This window comes from Brachyistius frenatus, unplaced genomic scaffold (genome assembly GCF_029030835.1).
Source record: "Brachyistius frenatus isolate BFR_SWC_R1_liver_20210118 unplaced genomic scaffold, ASM2903083v1 Contig_59, whole genome shotgun sequence".
Lineage (NCBI taxonomy): Eukaryota > Metazoa > Chordata > Actinopteri > Embiotocidae > Brachyistius > Brachyistius frenatus.
In genome coordinates, this window is record NW_027210658.1 from 237,320 (window position 1) to 255,272 (window position 17,953).

Sequence of the window (17,953 nt, forward strand, 5' to 3'; positions counted from 1 at the left end):
TGCCATTTGGACTTTACTGAACAGGAGCAGTCAAAGAGAGGCAGGAAATGAGCAGCTGATGACATGCAGATAAAGTCCAGCCCACATGATACGCACCTTAACCTCTCAGCACCCTCATCTTTTTATAACATAGTCTAAGAGGACATGCCTTCACTGCGATAACTAACCCTTCAATATCTTTGGATGTCAGCAGCCGTTGGAGGCAACATTTCACAATAATGATCAGGGATTTTTAAAACGCTGTACAGAAACTTAATGATGACGATGAAATTATTTTATTACGATTGTTGCATCTGTGTTTTGACGGGAATTAAATTTCTCGGATTAGACAAAATTCCACCTCATTCTTCCTCGTGTTCAATTATCTGTTTATCCAGTTTCTGAATAGATTTTTAAAAAGAAAAATCCCGTATAATCCACACACACACACACACACACACACACACACACACACACACACACACACACACACACACACACACACACACACACACACACACACACACACACACACACACTATACATTTTTAATGGAAGCTATTCATTTCCTAAAGGTAGATATGGACCTTCAGTATGAAACTCATCTCCTCTTAAAGACTAGAAAGTTATCTGATAATAAATCAGTGAGAGTCCAAGAGTCAACTCCCTCATCATGAAATAAGACCATACAGCCAAAGCCTGGTGTCTCCTCAACTTTTCCCTCTGCAGCAGCTGTCAGATCCGTATTGTGATATCCTTGATGGGACATGAATCAGCGAGGGATGTCAGACAGGCGTCAAAGCAAACTGACATTTCAGTGCTGTCTCAGGTCGCCCTGGCACAAGATGACTCACCGCTGCTCTCATCTGCCGCTCCGTCGAGCTGGGGGATGGACAGGTTGGCAAACAGAGAGTTATTCCCACTCCAATCCATGTCGTCATCAGAGGACTCCTGCTGCTCGTCACTGAAGACGTCCTCTGCCTCCTTCGCACCGGGCCTGTGAGCAGGAGTGACAGAGACGCTGATTTTAAATGCACAGCTCACTGTGGACGACCTTCATCTGACTGCTCTGTGTCCACTGACGGGAGTTTTACTTAAGATGCAATGATGGAACTTATTCTTACTTCTAATTTAACTTCATTTTTGTATTGTGTTATTCTTTTTTTTAAATTAAGCCAGATTTTAACCCCAATTTTTAATCTTATCTGGCACTGGTACTTGTTTTCATTTTTGATATTGCTGCCAAAACAATTCCTGTGTTTCCATTCAGATACCAGAAAAATCCTTCAAAGCCGAGGTGCCCAAATGTTTTTGGCTTGTGAGCTACTTGGAAACTGTACCTCGCATTATGGTATGAACCCTCCACATCACAATTCTTTTACATTCAACCAAAAACTACTAACCTATATGTGGGCACAAGCTATGCAAGAACATAGGCAAAAATAAAGTTTAAAGTTTAAAAAAATTATAAATGCAAAATTAAATGCATTAAATTAATATTATTCATAAATTAAAACCAATCTGATCAGATAAGAAGTCAACACAATGCAGCCAACATTTACATTTAATGTGAGCTCTCAGTCTTGAAAATCTACAGTACAGTTGGTACCAAAGAAGGCTTTTAGGTTTAATATGTTAATTTGTTTTTACATCCAGCTGTTTGATGCTCCTGTAGAAAAGTGCAGAACAGAGACACAACTTGCCTCGATGAAGACGAGCTTTCAGGGTGCTCGGTGTCCCACCGCTGTGACATCAATGCACTGAGCTCCGCCTCCTCCTTGTCCAGCTCCGGCCCCTCCTCCTCCTCATCACTGTTGCAGTGGTAGCTCGCGGCACCAGGAAGGGAGCGGGACTGAGGACTCTGCCTGACAGGAGTTCTGCAGAACCCGTCCTCCTCCAGGCCTGCCAGCAGATCGATGATGGTGCGGTCGTGGCTGCCATCTGCAGGAACAACAACAAAAATCATGAAATCAGTCAGCTGCAGGCAACAACTCCAAACACAACTAAAAAACCTCCAGATATAATCCCTCCAGCGTGTCCTCGGTCTTCCCAGAAGTCTCCTGCCAGTTGGGCGGGCCCGGAAAACCTCCAGAGGGAGGCGCCCAGGAGGATCCTGATCAGATGCTGAACCACCTCAGCTGACTCCTTTCGACGCGAAAGAGTAGCACCTCAACTCCAAGTTCCCTCCTGATGTCTGAGCTCCTTACCCGATCTCTAAGGCTGAGCCCGGCCACCTACGGAGGAAACTCATTTCGGCCGCTTGGAGCCGCGACCTCGTTCTTTCGGTCACGGCCCAGAGCTCGTGACCATTGGTTTTTGATTGATGTAAAGTGGAAGCACAGTGTTGTCATGGAGACAGTAGGGAGTTAGGTATTGACACGTTGCATTAACAATTAGCAGACAAAAAAAATGAAATCATCTGATTTACTTTTTGTAATAAGAAAACATCTATCTAAACAGGATCAACACCTTTTTATACGTGATCCTTAATTTCACAACAGACAGATTAGGAAGTCAATATAATGATGTGAATGACGTGGGTGTGTTCAGGCTCATGTGTTTCCGATACAAACACTCACATGCAGATTTTTACCAGGTTTTTTTTGTTTATAAGAATTCATTGAGGTAAATTGTAAGATTTGTAAGGAAAGAAAAACAATTAACTATTATTGATCAACTCCATGACCCTAAAATCTGTAATGCAGCATTTGGTCTTCCAACTGCTTTCAATTTACTTTAAGGAAGAGCTTTCCCGAACTGCTTCAGAGAGCCAGTTCATATTATTGTGTTTTATAAGTTGCAGCTGCTTTCCTTCAAATAAACATAAAGTAATAACGAATAAAAAGAACTTCATTCAAATTGTATTCTATCTTTAAAAAAACATAACTAGGATTAAATTAACAACAACAATCAAACATGAAAAAGCAACCATCAACTGGACAAGTAACATAGTTAGTTGATTTCTGAAGAGTAAAGCAGTAAATAAAACCTCTGCATGTTAAAAATGTTTAGGCACTACTGCTTTTTGTTAGAATTAAAAATAAAAAAAATTATAAAAAGTTTGAGCAGTAAATTTCAAAACTTCATGAACTGGTTAATTGACTAAGACTGTGAGACAACTGTCAGAAGGAACCGTCAGAGCTCTGACTCTTCAGATGGAGACCAACGATGCCTACGAAGCAGCGGAAGACTATGAAAAGATTTCAAAGCTCTTCTGGCTTGAAGTTCCCGCTGTCTAAAATGTCATTAAATAACGTGAGTTAAGGACAACAGACGGAGTCCTGGTGAGAAAGAAGAGAAGGAGCAGCGTTTGATGAAAAGAAGACGGCGCTGGAGCTGCCAGGGGCTCCAGAACCAGCGCATGGACGGGGAACAATGCATACCACTGATTAGCAACTCTTTTAGATGCAAATGTAAAACGTCGTGGAGGGACCTTTACAGTGGCCTTTACAGCAGCCCTTACAGTGGCCTTTAAAGTGGCCCATACAGCGGCCCTTACAGTGGCCCATACAGCAGCCTTTACAGTGGCCTTTACAGTGGCCCTTACAGTCCCCTGACGTGAGCACTGAAGACCTGAGAGGGTGTCCTACAGAGGCTGTGTGTGCAAGCAGCCTAAAAATACCTCAGAAACAACTAAGATGCCACAGAGAAGATTCAAACAGTGTCAGAGGAAAGAAAGAAAGAGAGGATGAAAGGAACTGGAACATGTGAAACCAGCAAACGGACAACAGAGAACATGTGTTAATACAAGGAGAAAAGAAGCCTGTTTGTGATCTAAAACAGTCGGACATGTCCGTTTTAAGGGAATTAGAAAGTGAACAGACTGCAGCTGTGATCATGATTCAGCAGGCGGGTACCGTACCGATGAGGGCCGAGTGGCTGGACGTCTGGGAGGGAGGGAGGAAGGTCTGACTGGTCTCCAGGAGACTCAGGATGGCCTCCTCGTCCACGACCGCCTCCTCCGGGACTTTAGCGCTGCTCCTCACCGAGTCTGTGCACAGGAGCAGCAGGAGAGCGGTACCATTAGCATGTCTGAAATTAACCACTAAAAGAAGAGGTTCACCATCACAGGTGAGTTCAGCAGCAGGTCAGAGTGTGTGTGTGTGTGTGTGTGTGTGTGTGTGTGTGTGTGTGTGTGTGTGTGTGTGTGCGTGCGTGTGTGTGTGTGTGCGTGCGCGTGTGTGCGTGCGCGCGTGTGTGTGGAGAGAGAGCCTGCAGATGAGGCTAATGCTAATCACCGCGTCACACTTTCTACCCCTAACTCACTTTCACCAACTACCTCAGAGGAGTGAGGGAAGATGGAGAAGTAGAAACAAGAGCACATCAATGGAAGCTCCAACTCATATTAAAAACAGGTATAATTAGTGTATAGAAAAGAAAATGGATAGAGGACACGTAATCATAAGCAGGATTCCAACAAGACTAATACAACTCAGTACGTTTTAACGAGCTGCATTAATGCTCCAAGATATCGTACCTCATCAACACCTGTTTAACTGACTTCTTAACACACAAGTGAGTGAAATCCAGCAGTTTTCAAAGACTATTATCTCTGAATTTAATAACTTCCTGAGGTCCTCAAAGTCTTGTGAAGTAAATCTGAAGTCTTGAAGAGAAGACCTACAGGAGGATGTTTGTTCTGAGGGACGGCAGCTGAAGCACCAACGCTCAGCTCGGATTACCACAGACAACCGTCTGATGTACAACAGCTCTATCCCGGCTGGTGTGTTCAGTGTCGACATAACGGAGCTTTTTCCACTGTATTTGGGAGAATGATGACGTGAAAAGCAGCTCTGGAGATGATATGAAACATCCAACATTGTTTGAACTGTTCCTATGTTGTTTCCGTAGATGTAGATAAAAGAAGTATTTCAGTCTCTTGGAAGAAGACCAGTAAACCAAAGTTCACTGATTTGATTCGTGAAGTCTACATTACTCCACCTTTAGAAACAATTCTTTACAATATCAAAGGTGAACAATCACTCTTTGAAAATATTTGGGATATGTATACAGTGCATTGAGAATATAGATTTAAGTCATGTGATGGATGGTCTCTGGTCTGCTGGCAGGTTGATATGGACAAAGGTTGGGCTGACTATTGGTGCTTTAAGAATGTATTTACACAATGAGATTTAAAAAAAAAAAAATAATTAAGGGGTTAAAATTAAATTATAGAACAGATAGAACAGCCTTGTACATCCAGAATATTAAATCACTTTATTGTAATTCAGCCTTTAAAACCAGGAAAATACAGCAATTATCGTATTGTTATGATATTATTTAATTTAAGTCGATATCTAGTCTCATATCATATGATAAAATATTGATATGTCACCCAGCCCCAGATGCTTGTGCTTTCCTGTTCTCAGTAGAGCTGTTTTCAGGATGAAATCTGCCTCAGAAAAGCCACATCCTGTCATTATTGCTGTAAATGTACAAATCTGAGCATAATCACTTTTTAATGAGTTTTCAATCAGTGCAAATCAACTCTGCAGAAATACAAACTGTCCCGTCATCATCGCTCTACAGGAAGTAAAGCCAAACAGTTTGATGATGTACAGCGTGGTGTCGGTGGGTGAAGGTGTCATTTTGTCATCGTTACATATATCATGTGACACTGTGCCCTCCTGGTATTGGCTCACCTGGCTGTGAGTCCCTGTGCAGCTCCACAGCGTTAGCAGGAGTACAGGTCGGTCCGTCCGGTATCAGGGAGTCCGAGTGGAGCGTAAGTTCATCGGGGAAATCCTCGTTGTCGCCCCCGTCGCCCACCGACAAGTCCTGAGTCCTAAACACAGACAGACAGATATCAGGATCATCTTTTAATTGCTAATGACACACTTCCCGTTATGCACCAACAAATAGTTCTTCCATGTCAGGACTCTTACTGTGTAGAGCAGTGACGTTAACAGAGCAGTGTTGTTTCAAAGACAGGAGACAGGAAATGACGTCATCATGTGAACACATCACCCTCCAAAATATCTGCAGCTTTAATTATTTTACCCAGAATTCAGCGTCTTTTTGTGTCCTCTGTTTAACACACTCAATAAACACACTGATTCTTCTGTCCAGCAGCAGCAGTGGAAAATAAACACTTTGTGTTTAGGAACAGCTGCAGTACAACACCTAGAACACAAGTACAACACCTAGAACACTAGTACAACATCTGGAACACTAGTACAACATCTGGAACACAAATACAACACCTGGAACACTAGTAAAACACCTGGAACACTAGTACAACATCTGGAACACCAGTACAACATCTGGAACACAAGTACAACACCTAGAACACTAGTACAACATCTGGAACACTAGTAAAACACCTGGAACACTAGTACAACACCTGGAACACAAGTACAACACCTTTAACACAAGTACAACACTTGGAACACAAGTACAATACCTGGAACACTAGTACAACACCTGGAACACTAGTACAACACCTGGAACACAAGTACAACACCTTTAACACAAGTACAACACTTGGAACACAAGTACAACACCTGGAACACTAGTACAACACCTGGAACACTAGTACAACACCTGGAACACAAGTACAACACCTTTAACACAAGTACAACACTTGGAACACAAGTACAACACCTGGAACACAAGTACAACACCTGGAACACTAGTACAACATCTGGAACACTAGTAAAACACCTGGAACATTAGTATAACACCTGGAATACGAGTACAACACCTGGAACACTAGTACAACATCTTTAACACAAGTACAACACTTGGAACACAAGTACAACACCTTTAACACAAGTACAACACCTGCAACACACCATATTTCTACAGGTTCTATCAGTTGGATTGAGGCCCAAAAGACGTATTAAGAAAGAATTGTTACAAGAAACTTTGATTCACTGATTAAAACAAATGTCACTCATGAGACATGAGCTGAAACAACCGCTGGAAGTTCAACAGCCACATCGAACGCATGAAGCTTCATCTCTTCATCTCTGTCTCTGCTGCATGTGGGAGGGATCAGGAGGAAATATGAGCATCAGGGTTTCCTGTTGGGCTGTTACCTAAATCAGCTTCTGGGATCTGAACTCATGCAGTCATGTTTTATTAGCATCTCTTTACTGAGGGTCTCAATCAAGGGAAGTGCTGTTTACTGTGTGTGTGTGTGTGTGTGTGTGTGTGTGTGTGTGTGTGTGTGTGTGTGTGTGTGTGTGTGTGTGTGTGTGTCTACCAGTTGGACAGAGGAATATGAATGGAAAACGGGCAGGCAGCCAACGGTGCTCTGTAAACCTCCAGATCACTCACAGCTACAAGCCGCCTATCAGGCTCCCTTTACCCACACTGCCCTGCTGCATCGCCTAGCAACCCACCACTTAGTGACTCTGAAATATTGAAATGTGGATCAAGAACGCTGCTGCTCGTAAGTGGAACAAATTTCACAGGATTGGTCATAAAAAAAGAAGAAAGAAAGAGAAAAAAAAAAAGAATTCCATTTCAGGTGCTGCTGAACGAATCCGAACCGTGTCTGCAGGCGAGCTTTTCAGATCTGACGGAGCCGGAAGATTAGAGCCTCACGCCCAACAGGTTGCAGGTTTAAATCCCACATTGAGCCGGGGCGGATGGATACGAAATACCTTTTGAGATACAGTGTGCACGGTCAACTTCTGCAGGATGAATTCAGGTTTTAAAACCCATTCTGATGAAACAGGCTGAAAACACTGGTTGGTTGGTTGGTTGGTTGGTTGGTTGGTTGTGTGTGTGTGTGTGTGTGTGTGTGTGTGTGTGTGTGTGTGTGTGTGTGTGTGTGTGTGTGTGTGTGTGTGTGTGTGTGTGTGTGGACGGACAGGTGAAGCTGTGTGACACCATGTCTGAGGAACAACGTGAACACTCCTGTGGAATCAGGCCAGATCGAAGTGCGACGCGGAGAGTCAGCGGCTCCACTTCAGCAGAACGCTCATGAATGATGAATGATGAAAACTTGGGTGTAAATATATGAAATCAGTTTTTCAGAAGCTGCCAGAGGTTATCGTGATAGGACTGTGATTATAACTGGAGCCTCGTTGTCAGTCAGAAAGTTTGTTCTGGAGGCCGCGTGAGGAAAGGCCTCCAGAGAGGCCATGTGCACGTGCCTGTCTGGCTCTCTTAATTAGTCTGCTGGCTAATGACTTTAGAGGCGACGAGGGAGCCCGGCAGGCGTCGGGAGATTGCTGCGACGATTAACACATACCGCTAACAAGCCACACCCCCCTCGCCTCCTTTACCTGCTCTGCTTTGCTAAGAAGAATTTGAATGATGACGCTGGGGAGGACAAACAGAAAGAAGAGCCCCAGAAATCTTCTTCACCAACATCGCTCCTGTTTAGAGATGTTTGAAGTTGCACATGTTGTAATGTCCGATTGAGTGAAGAGCTGGAGTGGTTATAACATTTCAACATTTCAGTTGCGGCAACTGGTTAACTAAAAAAATACAAGTATGTGCATTAATCTGAAGTATCATAGTAGTGTAAACGCATATTTTATTTTTACAAGTAAAAACTACACCTGGACCTGTTGTCTCGAGGCAACATTGTGCAGTTACACCACTTGTTCAGCCTCCATTCTCAATCATGGAGATGTATTATGAACCCCAAACAGGGCTGCAAGCAAGCGGCAGCCAGCAGTGATGTCATCAACCAGCAGTGATGTCATTGTTGGTTTGTGAACGTTATGAATCCTCCAGTTCAGATTCTGTCCGTCACCATCTTGTTAATTCAGAGCGGTTTGGAGCAGGAAGTGAGACAGTGAGACAGAGAGGCTGAGAGACCAGAGACAGAGAGACAGAGCAACAGAGAGACAGAGACAGAGCAACAGACAGAGAGACAGAGAGACAGCAGTAGCAGTGAATAATAGAGCGAGGGAATGCCAGCAGACAGGAAGTGACAGACTGAGTGAGAGTGTTAACAGAGCGTCTGACCAAGGCAGCAGCCAATGGGAGAGCAGCCAGCGAGCTGTGTGTCCATGCTCCATCACTCAAGCCCCCCCTCCCCCTCCACCACCACCACCACTCTTCCTGTTTGATATGAGAGGTTGGTGAATGGAAGCCATCTGGATCTGATGCAGCAGCACGAACGCCCGCCGAGCAAACTACTTTTATTTATAACAGGAAATACTTTCTGGCTGTACACCCCCCTTTCCCCCCTCCATACATCTGCTCTGACTTCACTTTTCCATCCTTCTTTTTCCTGTGTGCCCCCCCTCCCCCCCAAACAACCAACAGGGAAACTGAGGACAAGCAGAAGCTTCATTACAGCTGAACATAACTAAAGATGGGAGGAGCCTGTGATGGATGCGGTCTGTGACTTATTTTCAGACATTGTCTCTTCTATGAATCCCAGCACTGGACTCCCTCAGGGGATTGGAGACAACTGTCCAACACATGACTTTAAGGAATCATTTAGCCTGAAACGTATGCTGAGCCCGTCGCCCCGACGACCAATCAAAGTAAGGATGAGGAACTTACACGTCGAACTCGTTCTCCATGAGAATCTCCTTGAATCTCTTCATGAAGATCTTCTCGCTGTCCGTTGACGTGACAAAACCACGATCTGGAAAACATCAGAAAAAAAAAAATCACTTCAATATTTCATCTTTCATTCCTGGAAAAAAACGAAAGTCTGCTCCCGGATCCCAGAGTTGTTCCAGATATGGAATTCTTAGCTATTACGAACCAAATGTTTTAATTGTAGCTGTTAGGTATGCTGGGTAATTTAGCTGTCAGTCAACCAATAGCAGTTAATCCCAATAATTAAATGTGACTGATTCTGCGTACCAACAACAGGACGGGAGTTTGATCTGTGTAAAACCTGGACATCATCATTTCTTCTGCGTGCACAGGACAGCACCACAGCAGATTAACCTGTAATAATTTATCACTCAGTTTCCATGACAACCCCCTGTGTGTATATGGCCAGATTAAAGTTCTTGTTTGTGGTATCACCGCTCGCATGGACAGCTCTGGGAAGGACGAGTGTCCAACCTGAGGAGGGGATGGAAAACTCGAAGGTTGTCGTCCGCTAGAAGACGACTCAGCAGAAAAACTTAGACAGATGCCACAGAACACGATGGAGTTATACAGGAGGCATTGTCACGCCTCAAAACACCGTCACACCTCAAAACACCGTCATATCTCAAAACACCGTCATACCTCAGACACCGTCATACCCCAAAACACTGTCATACCTCAAAACACTACCATACCTGAAAACACCGTCATACCTCAAAACACTACCATACCTGAAAACACCGTCATACCTCAAAACACCGTCATACCCCAAAACACCGTCACACCCCAAAACACTATCATACCCCAAAACACTACCATACCTGAAAACACCATCATACCTCAAAACACTACCATACCTCAAAACACCGTCATACCTCAAAACACTACCATACCCCAAAACACCGTCATACCTCAAAACACTACCATACCCCAAAACACTGTCATACCTCAAAACACCGTCATACCTCTATCATAGAAAGCAGAAAGGCTCACTTTAGTTTTGAACACTTTGACTGTAGGATTTTTATCTTTATTCTTTTATAATTCTAGATCTTTGTCTGAAAACAAATAACCCAACACGCGCTGGTTATAAATCTAATTAGTTTGGTAGACTTAAAAAAAAAAAAAAAAAATCATGAAAGTGCATTCAAACGCGTTTTCTTTTGTCTCTTTCCCCATCTGATGTCTTTTTTGAAGTTTTGCCATTTCATTCACTTGGTGAATACGATGTTAGTATTGACAGAGACAGATGAGTCAGTGATTTTCTATAGTTTTCCTATTATGAACTAATACCATGAAAAGAATCCTTCCTCTGCCTTCCGAGTTGTCAGATTTAACATCTGAATGATGTTGTTTGGGAGAAGTTGAGAGTGAATCACATATTGAATCAGATGGTGGAGCAGGTTGTCCACTAAACACAGTGTTGGAGGTTCAATCCCTGGTCCCTCCTGTCCACCTGCCAAAGTGTCCTCGGGCAAGACGCTGACCCCAGAGTTAATCCGGATGTCAGGTGAACACCCTGCATGGCTGCTCCGCTGCCACTAGTGTGAGAAGGTGTTAATGGTAGATGAGTGCTGACAATTTACCAAATGAGTTTTGTCCTTATGATGATGAATTAAGAAACTTTCAGGTGCACTGATGATGACCGAATGTAATGGTTGTTTTTTTCTTTTTGAAGTTTTCAGGATGGATCACATGTTTGGAATCACTTGATATTTCCATTGTTCCTCTGGCTCTGTTTTTTGTTAGTGCATATTGTTTATGTATGAAACAACAATATGAATCAAATCAAATCACAACAATGAATGTCTCCTAGTGACCAGTATTGTGGGCGTTTCTAATGGCTGATAGATTTGTACTTGTCTGTTGACAATGAGCTGCATTATTGACCAAAGACTATTAAAAGCAACATGTTCCTTCACGAGCATCAGCGCACACATGTTTCTTTTTAAGAAACCTTTACAATCTAATGAACATTTCTGCCAGCACACATAAACAATAAGCAACACAATGAGCACAAAGTACAATGGAGATCTTGAGCCAATACGCTGTGAGCAGAGATAAAAACGGAGACATTCAGAGTATCCCTGGGATCGTCCTCACCTTGTGACTCCGGCGTTTCGATCTGGGAGATCTGGTTCTTCTCTCTCCTCCTCTGCTTCTCGTCCTCCCAGATGGCCTGCAGGCCCGGGTTCCTGCCGATCTGATCTGGACACACAGAACCACGGTGTCAGCTCCCAGTACCATCGCACGCTTACCGTCTGGTAATGAGTTTTAACCTACAACAAAGAGTTTATGTGGAGCAGGACTGAACAGTCAAACCTTAAATACTGCAGTTCTATTTTTTTTTTTTTAAAGTGCGGTTTTAGCAGCAGATGGAAAAGTATGAGTCAGAGAACAGGCTCTGGCTGCAGAGACCGATTCTTGGTGTGGTTTATGCTTCTGAGTCCAGTCTGTTCGAAATCAGAAGCACTTCTGGCAGACTTGCAGCCCCAGTGCAAGTACTGTCTTTAACACACAAACACAACATTCAGTATTGCTGAGGAGGCCGGAGACCCGCATGTGGACGGAACCGCCCTCTCAGAGCTCCACCGACGAATCCTGCACACGTGAACCTAGAACCTGGAGAAATGTTTGACTGTATGACCGAGAGATCATGTATGTGAGCAGATAACTGCAGCGTCAGTCTGACACAGACACTCAGTCTGTGACTGAAGGAACTAAAACCAATACTGATAAATGTCTTGTGTCTATTTGTGTGTTCAAAAGACTTCAGTTTGACACTTTGTGTGGAGAATGCGGCAAGTAACGAACGCTTTGGCAGGAGATATGCAGAAAGACGGGCGTACTTTACTTTTTGAAATGAATTCTTCGTTAAGCCGACAGACTGGATATGAAAGTGTTTGTAGCTTCAGGTCTGTAAAATGGTTCCGATGCAGACGTGTCTTCAGCTGCAATACCACCGAGTGCCACTAGAGGTCGGCTCCAAAAAGCCTCCGGCTCCATAGAGTCCCATTCAACTTCTCTCATCAAATACAAAGTGAATAAAATGTGTCTATCAGTTATCTCGGTGTTGTTAGCTAAAGTCACTCCTTCTTATTAGTTTTCTGGAGGTCCATCTGAAAATAATCCCTCATTCAAGAAGATTCAAAAAGACCTGTTTTTGGGGGCGTGTCTGTTTGATTGACAGGCCTGTGGTGCAGTCAGGTTACAGCTATCGGTGGGCGGGACGTAGTATCGTCAGGTTTCCAATCAGATCGGTCAGATCCACCGCTGGCTCCTCCCCCAGCTCGTCCAAATATGGTCACTTCCTGCTCCAAACCGCTCCGAACTACCAAGATGGTGACGGACAGAATCTGAACTGGAGGCTTCATAACGTTCACAAACCAACGGGTGACGTCACTGCTGGTTCCCGCTTGGTTAAGCTTTTATCAACATGTCATGACTTCACCTTTCTCTGCTGATTTAAGTGTTGAGCTCCTTCTTCCTTCCTTTCACACTCTAAATAGAGAAAAGCCATTTTTATGGCATCAAAGAAAAATCTACAGGAGGAATGAAAACTGCACAGAATCAACAGTCTGCTCTCGGGTTCATGAAGTCGTCAGACACCATCTGCTTTATGGGCCTTGCTCAATTTCATCCCTCCTCATCTCTGATGATCTCTTCTTGTCTCTGACAGGAGGTCAAAGGTCAGCCCCCGGTGTTTATGTTGGGAGCTGCTGACGGATGTGATGTGTGGAGGCAGTCGGAGCAGTCGGAGCTTAACGTGCTGTATCTTTTCTTTCTCCGCCCTGTGGTGTACTCCTACATCAGCGCCAGTGTGACCTGTGCTAGAGTTTGTGAGGGTGCAGCAGGTGGAGGCGACGTCCTGTGCGAACTTACTTTCAATATCCAGCCGGTTGAGGACGTCAACAGCCACGGCGTCAACCTCCAGCTCGCAGGTGCTCTGCTTCGCCACCTCATCCAGAACTAAGGAGCTGCAGACAGCGAAATATTAAAACTGTTCATAGAATCACAAAATGTTTTTGGCTTTTCCATATTGAAAATAAAGATACACAACAAAAAAAAAGCTATCTCATCATGAGACTTGAAAAAATTCGAAAGCGCAAAAAAAAAAATTCCTTTTAACACGGGAAAAATAGAAACTAATGGAAAGAGGACTATCAGGTAAAAACTGGGGCTGCAGGACATTGGTTCAGATCCACAGCAGCAGGGTCTCACCAGGGGAGCACGTTCTCCTCCCAGCGGACAAACGGGCCCCCCAGCATGCTGTCGTTCAGCTTGGAGGTCCAGGGGCTCTTCAAGGGGCTGACGCTGGGACGAGTGCTGGAGGTTGGCCTGTCTGGGTCTGCTGGAGCCTCTTCTGACAGAAGAGAAACAGAAACGTGGACTGATCACCGATGTTTACATGGAGCTACTCCATCGCATTTAATGAACATGAGATTTATCGTGGAACTCAATTTTAAAGTTTGCTTTCAGTCTTACAAACAGCATCTTAAATAACAACCGAAACTCCATTTACTGGATTTTCCCAGCATTCCCTGGTGTATTTATCATCATGTGACTGAAGCAGGAGGGAACAGTAATCCCTGTCTCTGGTGTCAGATGTGAATGTCCTCCTTGATTTTTCTGTAGTCGTCCACAGACTCCTGGCCAATGACCTTTGATCTCTGCCCATATATTTAAAGTGTACCATTAGAGATGTTAAGGCGGGGGTGTCCAACACGTAGAGGTTCAAACAATAGCAGTGCTCACCAAACAGAGTGACTGATCAGGCCGCCAGGTACATGCGGCCATCCGTTGAAGCTTCTTTTATTTAGGGATTTATTTAACCTGTCAGAAAGATGTTAACGCAATCGACGGCTGTCAGACTATTCAACGCCACCATAAAATAACGTTGCACTGTTCATTTCATTTCATAGCACCTGACACTTTTCATTCATCCCAAGTTGTATTTATTTGTATTTTATTTGTTTTTGTTTGTGTGTATTTATTTATTTATTTATTCATTGCTCTTATTTTTTTCTTTCTTTTCTAAAATAATTGTTTTTATCTATCTTATTTTATGTATACGCATTTGTAATTTTTTTTGTTATTGTGTGCACCTTTTTTGTGTTTCTATGCTGTGACAACTAAATTTCCCCCCTGTGGGATTAATAAAGTCTAAATTTAAATCTAACAGGTGGACAATCGCCCCTCCTTCTCTCCCCCCCTCACCCCACACTTTTAATTGAAAACAAATGCATACAGAAAAAAAAACATGCACATGCTGTTGAATTTATCTGTTGTGATCCAAAATGTGTGTTGAGTATTAATTTGTTGTTGTTCACAGAAAAGCAGCTGATTCAGCTGGTTTGGTTGGAGCTCAGCTGTGTGAATCAATGTTACTTAACATGAGTAGCTCTCAGACACTTTCATTTTGTCAAAGTAGCTCTCAGAGGGGAAAAAGGCTGTCTTAAGGTTTCTGGAAACAAGAATAGAGTTACATTAAGGTCACAAAAAGACGACTGATCACCTCCAAAGATTTTCAGATTTTTTTCCCCCAAATGACTGCCTCCAAGAGGGAAATGTAACCTTTCTTCCAAATACATTTGGCTGACCAGAGGTTCGTTTATACTTTGACTGAGTGACTGCATCTTGTCCAGTTCGACTTCGGTCACTCTGTTCTTCAGGTATTTTGACACTTTCCAACCTGAGTATTTAGGCAGTGAGCGTTCACGCTGAGTGTTGGACTTCAAAACACATTACGGGATCCATTCATCTTAAACTGGCCCGTTTTACCAGCTCAGCCTCTTCTATCATCCTTTCATCTCAGATTAAGAACCTGCTTTCAAGTCCGAGTTTGAGGGGAACAGAAAATGTAAACAGGTGTAACTATTATTGGGGCATTTGGGTTTCTTTGTTATACGGGCCATTGGAGCGGTGAGGAGGTGGATCAAACATGGGAAGCCTGCTTTTGTCGGAGAATAGTCAGGCGTGAGGATTTTTATAAAAGAACTTTATTAAACTTGAGTGTGGAATTTCCTGTCTTGAATCATTAATGGCCGGGCATGTGAAGGGCGGTCCTGCTGGAAGGGTGGGAGGTGGGTGGGGGAGGGGTGTGGGGTGGGAGGGGGACTGGACATGAGCAGAGGTAGAGGAAGAGATTAGGACGAAGCTGTGATCAAACAGAGGTGACACTCAGGGGTTTAGTCTCCATCAGGATGAAGAAGACGAGTTGGGTTTGTGAGTCAGGTTGACCCCCCCGGTCTGATACTCCCACTGTGATAAGTCCAAACACCGTCGCCTCCTTTCAGGGGTCAGCACACATTTAAAACACATTAAACGCACACATGTTAAAGACTAGCTCTCTGGTGATGGATGGTGACGCTGAGCAACATGAGAGCCAAACCGTAAACAGGCAAATTCAGAAGAGTAGTTATTATTATTTTTTTTTAAAAATCTGTTAACCAATTACAAACAAGTCTTTAGAACCAAATTTAATTTTCACAGCTCACTGCTGCAGCAGCAAAACTAGTGAGATACAGTTTGTCTGCCTTTACTTTTGTAATTAAATCATTTACATGTGACACGATGTTAACTTTTTCCAGATGACGTCCTTCATTTAGTACACTAACACATAGTGCTCTTCCATGTCAGGACACTGCACGGACAGGAAATGACCTCATCATGTGAACACATTACCCTCCAAAATATCTGCAGCTTTAATTATTTTACCCAAAATTCAGCGTGTTTTTTGTGTCCTCTGTTTAACACACTCAATAAAAACCACTGATTCTTCTGTCCAGCAGCAGCAGTGGAAAAGAAACACTTTGTGTTCAGGAACAGCTGCAGCTTCCTCACACGCTTTTAATTTGAAAATCCTTTACGTCGGTGGCCCCGCCCCTTCCTCTACGGAGCTACGTAGAGCCTGAGGTGAGATCAGGAATAATTTGATATATTTTTTGATATATTTTGGTATGACATGCATGGCAGCCTCTCCTGGCCTGAAGTGAGCAGTAAGAAACGTGCCAGCTGTCCAGCAGAGACCAGAACCAGCAGCGTGTTTACAATTTCATGGTGAAACGCTCAAAACGGCCACCATGCCACGGACACACAGTTCAGCAGAACATTTGTTATTTTAATAAGGTTTCATCCCAAAGGGTCTTAAGATTGCAAAGAACACATATGAAGTCGGTCGGATGAATCCTGTAGGAGGAGTTTGTTCAAGTACAACATGTGGAAATCGCCAAACATGGCCACTAAATTCAAAATGGCCAACTTCCTATTAATTTTCAGTCAATGTGCACTTTTTTGTAGAAACATCAAGAACGCACCTTTTTTTTTTTTTTTACCACGACTGACGTGTGCCAAGTTTCATGAGTTTTTGAGTATGTGAAAGCCGCCAAAAGTGCAATCCCTTTTTTCAGAAGAAAAATAATAATTCCTGCATTTCAATAAGGCTTTCGCTCGCTCCACTCGGTGCTCAGGCTCTAAAAATGATTTCCAGCTACAAGGATGAAGGAAAATGTTGTTGTTTTTTGTTGTTGATTAAAACAAGTAATGATGAGTTGCTGTCCGTCTCCTCCGGGTCGCTCACCTTTGCCGCGGCTCCGGCGGAACTTGACGGCTCCCAGGTTGACCAGGTTCATGCCGTACAGGTTGTAGTCGATGAAGAGCTGCAGCAGGTAGGGGATGTGGCCCTCGTGGGGCTGGTAACTCTTGTTCATCACTGCTCCACTCTGTAACAGCTCACACACTCTGCAGCAAACAAGCAAAAAAAAAAACCATAATGACACACATCCTCAGCTCCACAGAAACAGGCCGTTTCTGGTGCAGATTACAGATGATTAGCGCCTCGGACGTCCACGGGCTCTGACTTTGGCTGCTTGCTCAAAGGACATGCTCCTATGATTAAAGTGATCAGTGGCTTTTTAAGCCTTGAAACAAAATTTTTGCACAGCACGAGTCCGAGATCCCCTAGCAGCACAACACGGGTAAAGTTAGGAAATGTTCATCTTCATGTCTTCTGACATGTGACAACTAGCTGCACACAAACAATCATCCTCATTTTGATCATCGCAGTAATCAGCTTCTAAATTCTCTCTTCTGTTTTCTGTTGTCTTATTTTGGCGGGGCTTATGTTGTGTCTGGGGGTGGTTTTAATGTGTTGGTGAACTTCCTGCTCTGCTGTCACTCTGTGTATTATTAGAGTGTAATCTCACTAAATAAAATAAAAAATAAAAAAGAAGCTTTGCACATGTTTGTATTAGTTAACTAACAACCGCAAATCATCTTCGTCATCGTCACTAACTGGAGCTTCTCTCTGATTGGAGGATTGTTTTTTGTCGTTCCAGTTGACGGTGGCGCTTCAATCTGTTTGATTGATTGTGAAGAAAAAGTTAAAATGTTGCAGAGTAAAATCGGTTTCTGTTCCCGTTCATATGAATCAGAAAAGTTCTGTTTTACTGTCTTCAAT

The 17,953-nt window shown here is 43.5% G+C and overlaps 1 protein-coding gene across 4 annotated transcripts in view; it reads right to left on the minus strand.

The window, feature by feature from the left end:
• rev3l (REV3 like, DNA directed polymerase zeta catalytic subunit) overlaps positions 1–17,953 on the minus strand; it is a 68,600-nt gene that overhangs the window by 21,246 nt on the left and 29,401 nt on the right. For 2 of the 4 annotated variants that reach the window (XM_069705789.1, XM_069705788.1), the window contains exons 4-12: positions 17,075–17,235; positions 13,717–13,855; positions 13,378–13,472; positions 11,599–11,703; positions 9,454–9,538; positions 5,622–5,764; positions 3,842–3,970; positions 1,683–1,920; positions 834–976 (exon numbers count right to left, since the gene is read on the minus strand). In XM_069705789.1, the coding sequence (XP_069561890.1) occupies positions 834–976; positions 1,683–1,920; positions 3,842–3,970; positions 5,622–5,764; positions 9,454–9,538; positions 11,599–11,703; positions 13,378–13,472; positions 13,717–13,855; positions 17,075–17,235 (1,238 nt within the window). Of the gene's footprint in view, positions 1–833; positions 977–1,682; positions 1,921–3,841; positions 3,971–5,621; positions 5,765–9,453; positions 9,539–11,598; positions 11,704–13,377; positions 13,473–13,716; positions 13,859–17,074; positions 17,236–17,953 lie in introns of all 4 variants that reach the window. The other 2 variants (XM_069705787.1, XM_069705786.1) reach the window with 1 other exon arrangement.